Source organism: Malus domestica, chromosome 03, assembly GCF_042453785.1.
Source record: "Malus domestica chromosome 03, GDT2T_hap1".
NCBI classification, from domain to species: Eukaryota; Viridiplantae; Streptophyta; class Magnoliopsida; order Rosales; family Rosaceae; genus Malus; species Malus domestica.
Window position 1 is genome coordinate 369,072 of NC_091663.1, and position 12,200 is coordinate 381,271.

At 36.9% G+C, this 12,200-nt stretch overlaps 2 protein-coding genes across 2 annotated transcripts; one reads left to right on the plus strand and one right to left on the minus strand.

The window, feature by feature from the left end:
- Nucleotides 1-5,072: 5,072 nt before the first annotated feature.
- Nucleotides 5,073-8,417, plus strand: LOC103414895 (tubulin alpha-5 chain). The gene is made up of 5 exons (XM_008353257.4): nucleotides 5,073-5,503; nucleotides 6,201-6,415; nucleotides 6,503-6,702; nucleotides 7,073-7,581; nucleotides 7,871-8,417. Exons 1-5 carry the CDS (start codon nucleotides 5,391-5,393, stop codon nucleotides 8,181-8,183), a joined length of 1,350 nt encoding a protein of 449 aa, XP_008351479.1. The 5' UTR covers nucleotides 5,073-5,390; the 3' UTR covers nucleotides 8,184-8,417.
- A 1,226-nt stretch (nucleotides 8,418-9,643) lies between these two features.
- LOC103414905 (ethylene-responsive transcription factor ERN1-like) lies at nucleotides 9,644-10,872 on the minus strand. Its single transcript, XM_008353266.4, has one exon. The coding sequence runs from the start codon at nucleotides 10,693-10,695 to the stop codon at nucleotides 9,853-9,855; it is 843 nt and encodes a 280-aa protein (XP_008351488.3). The 5' UTR covers nucleotides 10,696-10,872; the 3' UTR covers nucleotides 9,644-9,852.
- Nucleotides 10,873-12,200: the final 1,328 nt, after the last annotated feature.

Consider the following 12,200-nt stretch of genomic DNA (forward strand, 5'->3'; position numbering starts at 1 on the left):
GATTGGGTGAGAAAAAAAAATATTAATATTTTATTACTAATTGCCAGGGGAGAGAGTTCCAATGGTGGAGATGCAAATGACAATTACTGTTTATTAAGGGCAATTACTGTTTACTAGGTGGATTGAATAGTGGATTGCCAGGGGGAGGGCTCCAAGGGTGGAGTTGCTCTTATGCAAAATGTTAATATCTAACTCGCGATTTATGGATATCGAACTTAAAATCTTCTATTAGGGGTATATTCAACTAAACTTTTATTACTTTTTGAATTCAAAATAAAACCATATCAGTGTGGTTTTTTGTTTTGTTAACTAAAAGAAAACGTGCTTGTAATAAAATAATTAGTGCTAATGTGTTGGCCAAAGAGAGTAGCTAGGGAGTCAAATTTGACTGGCCAAACCGAGGAGAATTGGGATCATGATCAACTCGCTTTTTCTCCCTTCCCACATTTTAATAAATGTTCTCCCTAAACCTTTGGAGATGTTATGAGATGATAGAAGAAAATTGATCAAGTCAAAATAGTTGCAAGGATCTATTTGGACATAAAGATATGTGCAAAATAATTGATTTAGGTTATGAAACTCTTATATTGATTCCAGAGGCGAAGATAAAGATTTGTATGAATGAGGGCATTCTCAAACAATAAAGTCAAAAACTAAAAAGCTTAAGAATCTAATAAACAAAACACGTACATATATTAATCCATAAAGTTTTTCATACTAACATACAGTATCCCTCAACGAATTTTCATGTTTTGAAAGCGTTATATAACAACTTCATTACCAATCCCATCAAATATATCTCTATAAAAATTACATGTTATCATTCATCCATTGATCTCCCATCGAAATTCTTAATCCATTCCTCATAAATTTTATGGCTGAAAATATTTGTTCAACAATGATAGCAACTGAAAAAGTACATTTGTTTCCAACAAAAAAAAAAACTAAGTGGGGGCATCCGCTCAGCATGTGCCTAAAGCGATTCCGTCCTTGACTGATTTACTCGTGAGCTTTAAGTGACGTAAGGTAGTAATTTTGTTATGCATGCATGTTTGACAATGAGATCATACATTGGCAAATGTCAAACTATAATATAACCTTGAGATCTAGGTCTAGCTCACATGTTAAGCATGGATAGAGCAGTCAGTTCCCTAGTTGTGGTTGTTTGCTGTTGTTGCTGCCTTTCTTTGTCTTCAAAGAAACCTCAGTGAGTCGTGAGTTTGAGTTGAGTGTGGCAACATTGACTTTCTGGCAAGAGTTTGATGAGGAGGGAAACTCGATGCATATTTGCTTGTCTTAGACTGCATGCACTCCCACTTTAATATAGATATAAATACAAGCAATTCCAAGGGCAAATAAGTAATTAACTTAAGCATGTCTATTGGCATGGACGTTAAGAATATTTTTTCATGCACAGATGCACTCGTATTACTAAAGGATCGATATTTTCAGGGGAATTCGATGTCTCCAAACGACGTAGTGTTGGTAGGCTATTTCGGTAAATTCAAAATCAAGATTGGTGTTGCCCATTATCCGCCTCACGAGGACCTCAGCTTATCCAACCAGCCAAAGGATTATTCACAAACATAAAATTACAAAACTGTCCAGGTCAGGATCTTGGAGCTGTTTCTCTCATTTTATGGGTGAAATATTAGAGGATTTAGTAACCAGTCATCGCCAACGTGAGGAGTTTGATTTTTGTGGGAATAACATTTGATACCAACCTTGTGAAAATCGTTCATGTCACTTTCAGTTATATCCTCATAAACTTTCGGCCTTGTTCTTCTTTTTATTTTTTTTATTTTTTTTATTTTATAATAAACGTTAGGATCTAATATCAATGTTTTTTATAAATGTAAATTAAGTCGATTAGTCTATAACGGTACCTTCTCTTTTTTATATAAAAATGTTTTAATTTTGAATCTTTTATTGTTGACTGATTAAGAATTAAAAATCTACACATTGTTTAGAACATCAATCACATATTTATTATATAAAACAGATTTAGATGGTATTGGTGTTGTTGATAGTGTGAGGATGTAAAAAGTTAATAACACTATATGTGCTTATAACAAGTGGGAACACTTCGTAGTTGGTTTTATAATGAAGACTCAACTTTTTCGTGATATCAGAATAATTTAGTTAAATCACGTATTGAGTTCAAAGCAATCCACATGTTCAAATGTCATATAATATACATGTTGTGCACATATTATACGTAAAGAGCGTGTTGGAAATGTAAATCCAACCTCAAAAAATTAAGAAATCTTATAAAGTTTGACGACTTTTTATATTACTATTTAGTTAGTGAAACCTCAACGTACTAAGAAGCAAATACGAATTTACTAGAATAAAATAATTAGAATCGAAGTTTTCAGTCTATGCTAATCACAAGTGACCATCAACCACTTGGATCTGTAGTGATGCGTGATATCGCGATGGAGATTAATTATATGTTTATACAGGCCCCTTATGTAAAGGGGTCTTCATTTAAGAAAAAAAAAAGATTAGGTGTGAGGCTCACTCTACATCTAATTTCAACGATCTGAACTGTCTATTTTGTAAGTCTTCATTTATAAATCATCCTTGCAAAAATTCAATTCAATCCGAAACCATTTGCTTATTTAATTATTAAAATAAAATTTTATTGTTTATTATATAACAAAATATTCGTTAATTTCTTTAAACTCAATTAGATGTCTTAAACATTTCCGATTTGGCTAATAATTTGCAATGATTATCTATGAGGTGCAACTTGAAAAATAAAAGGTTCGGATCATTAAAGTTCTATGTAATATAGACTGCACAACTAATCCCTATTTTTATAAAAAAATGAAGATCATTTCCTTTAAAGATATCCTAAGTACGTTTCATTTACGTGTTCGTGATCATATGGCCTGCAGCAAGGCATCTCATCATATATAGTCATAGTTTATATATTAAAATTAATTAAAAAAGTTATTAATATCTCCCTTTTAAAATATTGCAAATTCGCATCAACCTACCCCGCAGCACACCCCACATCCACCCACCCACCCCCGATCGGTAAATTTTTAGTTGTGATGGGAACACAAGTGATACACCACATGTTTTAGTAGGAGTTGTGGAAAATTTTATCTTTTACACATATCCCACCATTTTTATAGTAACACATGGTGTACCACCCCGTGTACCGGTCACACTGAAAAATCTCTCCCCTAACCCAACTACACCCACCCCGTGGCCCACTTTGGTGTTTTATCTCACTTGTGGAAATCAGTCATGCATATGCACTCTGGTGTATATTTGATCTCCATCGATCTCTTCCCTAACAATAAAGTTTAATGAAAACATGCTTACTAACTTAAACAAATTTGAATGCAAATGAAACTCTTAAGTAGAAAATAGTTGAAAATGACTTGAATACATGAAGGAAAATGCATTAAACTACACATCTACTACATATAAGTATAAACAAAAGAGACTCGGGCAATATTTTAACCTTGTCAGGCAAGGTTGAACTTCTTACAACCACTTCTCTTTCAAGTTTACAAGGTTTTGTATGCAGTGAAGGATGAAAAGTAAATAGTTTTTACTAGAGGGAATCGATACTACAACACTAAGAGAAAGTAGTAGAGCTTCTAAACTTGACAAAATATAGCTTTCTATGGAGATTCTACGACTGAAAAGGGGAAGTTTGGACAAACTAAAGCTTTCTAGTTTTTGGCTTTGTCTGATAGCAAAGTGAGATGTCTTTTGATTGATTGGTTGAGTATCTTTGTCTTTGGTGTATTTCTCTACTTTTAAAGACAATTTGGCCCGACTGTCCCAGCTTTACCTTTAGTTGATAGCTTTTGGAGGGCAGTGAGTCATCATCTATTTACTCATTCATGCCATTGAAAAGTGATTTTTGGCTGGTGGTGAGTTGTTATATGTTGCCCATCACTTTAAACATAGGCATGTGGCCTATGCATTTGCTGAAATAACTTCCAATTTATCTTGGGCCTATCGACTGGGCTCGGGCAAGTCTTCATTGGCTTTTGCATCTCTTAACCTTTATTATCACAAATACCAATATTAAATATAAACCCAAACAAGAATAATGCATGGAACCCTGGCTATACTATACAATTAATATATAAAAGAAAAATCTCTCTCAAAACTCCTCCAACTTGAATTATATATCCATTTCGCATACTTAAGCAGAATAGACAGCCTCTAGCATTCAACCTTCATAATATTATGTCATGCAATAATATGCATATATAGACACATGCTCTACTTGTCCCATTTGTTGTGGTTGCAGACCAACCAATATTTTACTAGTAATAATTCAAAAGGTGCACTCATTTCTGCTCTAATTATTATGCTTTGTTTCTGCCTTTTCATTGATGTTACTCTTTCAAATACACACTCATTATTCCACCAAATTATTGGAAAATAAAAGTGAGAAAATAAAATAAATCTAGTCGAAAAGAAAAATTACAAAGAAACGTCCCCAAGACAATAATAACTAGTAAAGTCCCACAACCAAAACGAAGCAGAAATGTCAGACTCGTCCTTTGGTCGAGATTGCTTCGCTTTTGAGCGAAGAATACGGTATTGAGATTTTTTTCTCCAATTGCAATTGGTTTCTAAAATCGCTTCCAAATTACCTTATACCTACACTACACTCCACTGCAGGAACGATATGGAGCACCTACCTGCTCTATTTGTCCACAAAACCAAAAATCTTTCGATCCCATGCAATCAACGCCAAATGGGCCGGTGCGGAGAAAATACTTGTAAACAGACAAATTGATTTTTAGAAGGAAAAGAAAAAAAAAGAGAGTACAGTTTAGAAGGAAGAAAACCGGATCCAAGGGATTTGAGCGCACTAATCAATGCATCTGAACCATTGAAATTTGATTTAACGGTTATAAATAAAAGATATTTCTAAAAGTTATAATAATTGTAGTCGTTTGATCAATTTCAATGATCTAAATGCATTGATTAGTGGGTTCAGATCTTTTTGAATTCGGAGAGAATCCAATTCCAAAGAAAGCGGAGAAGCGACGAAGCATAAAATATCAAAATCGGCCCAAAAATAAGAAACAATTAAATGATAAATTAAAATTAGAGAGGAGAAGTTGGTGGATTGTAACATCCAGCATTAACAACAGCTAATCAGACGCGAAGGACGCTTGGCTTGCTGCACATGGACAACCACAGGCTGGCAGGTGGAGGGTGAGGATGAGAGATGAGCTGTCTCATTTTCCCCCCTTTTTAGCAGCGGACTTCAAATCTTTGTCCATTCCCATTTTATCGAAAAAGGGCAACACACCACACAAAGCCCTCACGTATACCAAAACAGGGAGACAGACTTCTGCAGTTCATAAAGTTTCAATTTTTATCAGAGAAAAGAGAGAGAGATGAGAGAAATCATAAGCATTCATATTGGGCAGGCTGGAATTCAGGTGGGCAATTCATGCTGGGAGCTCTACTGCCTCGAGCATGGAATTCAACCTGATGGCCAGATGCCCAGGTAGGTTTTTTTCATATCTCCGTCGATATTTCTATTTATATATGCACTTTTTGTGGGTTTTTTGTTTATTTTGGTGGGTGTTTGTCTCAAATGGTGGTGTGGATCAATGTGTTCTGATTCTATCATTATTGGTTATTCAAGGGTTTCTTGGAAATTTGGAATAGTTGCTTTTAACATATTGGTGTTTGAGATCTTCTTTTGTATGAATTTCAGATCTCTGATTGTTGTTATCTATTTATTTGGGGGTGTATCTGTTGATTACATGAGTATTTTGCTGGAGTTTTTGGTTCTTTTGTGTGGACTCTCATAGGGTTCAGAAATATTTTCAACTCAAGAACATATTTTCTGAAAGTAGTCGATGGCGAAACTAAAAGTTACCATAAAAGAAAAAGAATTGATTTCGCTTGAATCCGACTGGATCGGATGCATTTGCATTCTTTGCAAGGCTGTTGTAATCGATACGTCTCAAGTCTGGTGAGATTAGAGATAGTATCAAGGAACTAAATATGATGTTCTTTGGTTTCTGGACATGGTTATAACAATAAAACTTTGTTGATTAGTGATAATAAAGATTTATTGACAAATGCGAATTCAAGCTTGTATGTGTTTTATTTTGTCCATGTGCATGCAATTTTATGTTTGAATTTGTAGATGATTTGAGTGCCTAATGGACAGTTATGGTTTTGTGTCTTCAAAGTGATACCACAGTGGGCGGTGGCCACGATGCTTTCAACACCTTCTTCAGCGAGACTGGATCAGGCAAGCATGTCCCAAGAGCCATATTTGTTGATCTCGAACCAACTGTTATTGATGAAGTTAGGACTGGGTCTTATCGCCAACTCTTCCACCCTGAGCAGCTCATTTCTGGAAAGGAAGATGCTGCTAATAATTTCGCAAGAGGACACTATACAGGTAACGGATGCTGCTTCTATCTTGCATTAATGAACTCTTTTATTATGTTAATTTTGTTGAGTTAACCTTTCTGGTTCTGTTCTGCAGTTGGAAAGGAAATTGTAGATCTCTGTCTTGATCGAGTTAGGAAATTGGCCGATAATTGCACTGGTTTACAAGGATTTCTGGTGTTCAATGCTGTTGGTGGTGGTACTGGTTCTGGTTTGGGGTCCTTGCTCTTAGAACGCTTGTCGGTGGATTATGGAAAGAAGTCAAAGCTTGGGTTCACCATCTATCCTTCTCCGCAGGTACTTACGTTTACAAATACTATGACTATCCTGCATAAGTTCCAGCAGTTTCTTATTCTGGCATAGCAATAAAACATGAAATTAGAAATGGATATACTTGAGCATTTATAAATTGTTCTGGTGAAAAAGACTATGACTATCCTGCATAAGTTCCAGCAGTTTCTTATTCTGGCATAGCAATAAAACATGAAATTAGAAATGGATATACTTGAGCATTTATAAATTGTTCTGGTGAAAAAGACGTTTCTGTGTTATCTAGCTTATATCAGAATATAAAATCAACTGCACTTGTTATTTCATAATGTATAATGTGACTTATAGGACTTGCTGATAAGAAGCTCATGTCTGCCTTAATTCTCTTGCATTGCAGGTTTCAACAGCAGTTGTTGAGCCTTATAATAGCGTTCTCTCTACTCATGCCCTCCTTGAACACACAGATGTATCTGTGCTCTTGGACAATGAAGCTATCTATGATATTTGCAGGAGATCTCTAGACATTGAGAGACCAACTTACACCAATTTGAATAGACTGATATCACAAGTCATATCCTCCTTGACAACATCATTGAGATTTGATGGAGCCATTAATGTTGATGTTACAGAGTTCCAGACAAACCTTGTTCCATATCCCCGCATCCATTTCATGCTTTCCTCATATGCCCCTGTTATCTCAGCTGCTAAGGCATACCATGAGCAGATCTCAATCCCTGAGATCACAAATGCAGTTTTTGAACCCTCAAGCATGATGGCCAAGTGTGATCCCCGGCATGGAAAATACATGGCCTGCTGCCTAATGTACAGGGGTGATGTAGTTCCCAAGGATGTCAATGCTGCCGTTGCAACCATCAAAACAAAAAGGACTGTGCAGTTTGTTGACTGGTAAGAACAATGCCTAAAGGGGAAAAGAAAACGATGAAAAATACTCATTTATTTTTTCACATCAATGTATCTGAAGAAACTTACTTTGTTCAAATGCCATACTGTCTCGAACATCAGTATACACAGTAGGAATGGAGATGTATACATGAAGCTGAAGTTATCTTGATGCCAAGTTGTTTAGATCTTTAATAACCAGTTTTCTTTCAGATAAACAGTTTGTGCATCATCCGTCTGAATTCTGGTCCACGTATATGTTTTATCTGACGAGTTCGGTGGTTCAATTCTCCAGGTGCCCAACAGGTTTCAAATGTGGTATTAACTATCAGCCTCCAACAGTTGTACCAGGGGGTGATCTTGCCAAGGTTCAGCGAGCAGTGTGCATGATCAGCAACAACACGGCAGTGGCTGAGGTGTTCTCACGCATTGACCACAAATTTGACCTCATGTATTCCAAGAGGGCATTCGTTCACTGGTATGTCGGTGAGGGAATGGAAGAAGGAGAGTTTTCAGAAGCTCGTGAAGATCTGGCTGCTCTAGAGAAAGATTACGAGGAAGTTGGTGCCGAAGGTGTTGATGATGAAGCGGGAAGTGAAGATTACTAGTGTTCTAATGCGAGAGAAACAGTGTTTTATCATTCATCTTCGACTATCTGTGCTCCTTTTGTTGTGTAGTACACTTTCCATCTTCATGCTGTGAAATTGTCACAATTGTCACTCCTTTTGTTGTGTAGTACACTTTCCATATTCATGCTGTGAATTTGTCACAATTGTCACTAAGTTCTGATTATGTATTTCTCGCTCTTTTTTGTGGTATCAATGAAGTGACATTTCTGAGAACCTGAATGTTTATGGTTCTCTTTCATATTATTACACTATATGTTTCCCAGGTGTTTCGAAGAGAATTCGATACACATTATATGATGGATTTTATGTTGTTTCTCCATTTTCCTACAAGAAGGTTTCATGAACAATACCTGGCTATTCAAAGGTAAGTAAGAATTCTTACTCGAAACTCTTAGTGTTTTAATAATAGAGCTTTGTGTTTATGATTTGAACCGTTCATACTATGAATCACATTGTAAGGATCATCTCTACTAAAAATAAATTAAAATTAAGGTCTTTTAGTCAATCTATTGTAGCAAATACATAGACGGTTTGTAATGCTTTTACCAATACCATTAATTTGTTTTTAAATAGTTTGATGACTAATCGATCTTAATTTTAATTGATTTTTTTTTTGCAGAAGCCATCTTTATAGGGTAATTTATAATATAAACGGTTATGATTATAAATACGAAGTTCTATAAATTGACAACGAACAATTTTGAGAATTTTTAAGTAAAGAGTTTTTATTCATCCTTGAGTAGCTAAGTATTGTTCATAACTTAATATCACTCATCGGTACCCCAATCCACTGTCTTGAAATGCAGTTACATGTTAACTTGTTAAGGTGAACCGGAAAAGTCTTTACCTTATTTTGTTTTGATATTTTTGGGAGAAGAGATTCGAATTTAGGATATCTTTCAACATTGAGAGATCAAGAGCTTGTATGTGTTTTAAAATGCGGTCCATTGATAAATTTTCGCTTTCATCAGTTGGCAGCAATATGATGTTTTAACAACCGATAAACCTGGTTGATTAGTTCTGGTATTTTTTTCCACCTTCCCTCAACACTGGAAAATTGCACCAACTACTCTCATTTCTGCTTCTTCGTATTAATTGAATGCCTTGTAATATCGTGTTAGAAATTGTGGATCAAACATATATAATTGTTGTATATCGGGTAAGTGATTCTCGAATATCAATATACTACGGCATGTTACTTACTTAGAATGAAAGAAGTCGCGAATCGAGGAAGGGAAAGAAGGAATGGGAGTGATGAGATCAACTAGCAACCCCTGTTGATATGATTCCTGATTCTTAAGTTATCAAATTACGGACTTCTTCTATTCCATACGTGTTAATAAACACACAGGGGAAGTAAGGAATTAGAATCATTCAGATAACCATGTTTCAGTAAACGCGAGAAACTCAAGAATTATAATCATTACAATACTCATTCCTTCCATGCAACTTTGAAGATGTTGTTCATTTTGCATCTTTAAATGGAAGTACAAGCTATTGATATCGTACAGCTTCCTACGCTTCTCGTGCTTTCAAAAGCATTGCACTAAACATAAACTCTCAAGATTCAAGAATAACCCTAAAATTCTCTCAGTTCAAAAGAATCAAAACTATAAGATCACTCAGAAAAAGAGATGAAGAGTGGCCATCAGCCGAGGCAGAACAACTGAGAGAGACTAGGAAGATCCCAGAGAGCATCACCGGAGTCGTACCCATTGTCCAAGTACTCGTTCACTCCGTTCATTGCATAAATCGAAGCTGAAATCTGCCTCTCTACCTTCAAGCGCTCAAATTCTGTCACTTCTGGCTCTGCTGCAACATTAGGTGACGATGTCATACCAATGTCTTTCGCTAGATCGTTCCCTTCGTGGGTTACTGGAAGCTGATCAAACCCAGTTAAGAGTGGCCACTGGCGACCGAAATGGTTATGAAACAACCCCGGTTGAAGAACACCGATGCAGTTGCTGACGTCTGGTCTATATGCATCATCGAACACCTGAACATTTTTCTGGCTTTTGCAATTAGGCAGAAAAATCTCACTAAAAGTAGCAATGGAGTTGGCTGAACCGTCACTGAAAGTGGTATATTTGTTAGTAATTGTAGCAGTCGTAGCTATAGGGGTGGAATTTAATCTGTTGGGGTTGGAACTTGAAGGGCTTTGTTTCAAGCCCTTTTTCTGGTTGAGGAGGTTTCTGATCTTCAAAGAAAGTGGAGAGTTGGAGGGGACATGAGTGGAGAAGTTGGTTCTGGTATTCGAACCCCGAAGAAGGTAAGCAGCCTCGTCGTAAGCTCGAGCAGCTTCCTCGGCAGTCTCAAAGGTTCCAAGCCACATTCTTATCTTCTTTGTTGTGTCCTTGATCTCTGCAACCCACTTCCCGGATGGCCTTTGTCTCACCCCAACGAACTTGCACTTGGATTTGGTCCTCTCTTTGGACTTGCCTTGTTTGTTGGCAAAGACTCCCTTTTGCTGCTTCGGGGCTTGATGTTCCATGGCAGATGCTGAAAGAGAGAACCTTAGCTTGTTTGAGAATGCTTCTGTAATGGCTAAAAGCACTTTCAGAAAATCAAAGCGCTTTTAACAGCATTTGACATTAAAAAGGAAAGAAAAGAAAATTCGAAGTGCTTTGGGGCTTCATGTTCCGTAGGAATGTTTGAAGAGAAGTTGTGAATGAATGAAAGAGAAAGAATGGGGGAGTCTTGTATATAAAGTTGGGACAAGGCAAAGGTTTTGTTTGGTACTTGGTAGTAGTGGGAAGCTCGTCTTCTTTCCCTTGTCAGCACGTCAATTTGTATTTGTTCGTTATTGAAGGATGGCTGATTTCTCAATGCTCACTCGCGACCAAATCATACGTTAGTTTTTTTTTTTTTTTTGACGATTCACTTTTGAGTTCTGATCATCATCGTGTGATTTACCAGTTTCATGAGTTGAATCAAAACGTTTCATTTAGAATACAGACCTGAAATATGTTTCTAACTATTGAGCCGTCACATAATAGTGTCATACGTAAGTTATTTTGTGATATTTTCATCTTTAAGTTTTCCCTCTATCTTAAACTTTGTCTTGTCTAGAGAAGAATAATTATACGTCCTGCACCTAGAATTTCTAAATATAAGAAGTTAAGAAGACGAAAAATATAAAAATGAAACAAATGGGTTAAGTCAAAGAACGGTTAGAAAGTAGGGTAGGGCCGGGGGGTGTGAGTAGTTGTCGTGGTCACTCCTCTGTCTTCACCACCACCAAAGTCGTTGGTCAACGGAGATAGAAGCAAAATTCGTGGGAGCACGAAGGCATGACACAAGGAGCACAAATTTGGTCCCCTCCAAATGTATTCTTATAAAAAAAGGGGAAGGAATCTCATGCTGCACGCTCTCTTGTGTTTGGTGGAATCTTTACGTAAAACATGCCAAACACTTGGCTTGCATTGCATCATAAAAAGATACAAACCAAAAACCAAACAGATAAATAAGATTCAAAGCTCTAATGGCTATGGATCGATAGGATTGGATTGTAACGGATCGTTGCTTTGTCCGAGCCTCGTGCACCACGTTTTAGGTCCGATTTCTGAAAGTCAAGCTTCTCAAGTCATGTTTCTGTCTCAGGCTCTAGGGTCCTTGAGACAGGCCCAATTATGATTAGCTCACTTTGGTTCCGGGATTCTAGAAACTCCTACACATCGTTGGCTCCTCTCAAGCTCTAGGGTTCTTGAGATATGCCCAATTATGAGACTAGCTCACTTTGGTTTCGGGATTCTAGAAACTCCTACATGTCGTTGGCCCCTCCTCTCAAGCTCTAGGGTCCTCGAGACGGGTCCAATTATGACTAGCTCACTTTGGTTCCGGGATTCTAGAAACTCCCACATGCCGTTGAGGAGCCAAGCTTTTGTTTTTTGGCATTGTTTCTCAAAGAAATGGAACCAGAAATGTCATCTTTGGGTGCTCTAAAACTCTCGCACTCCTCAAGGATATATCGATCCAACACAACAGCATGTCAGCATA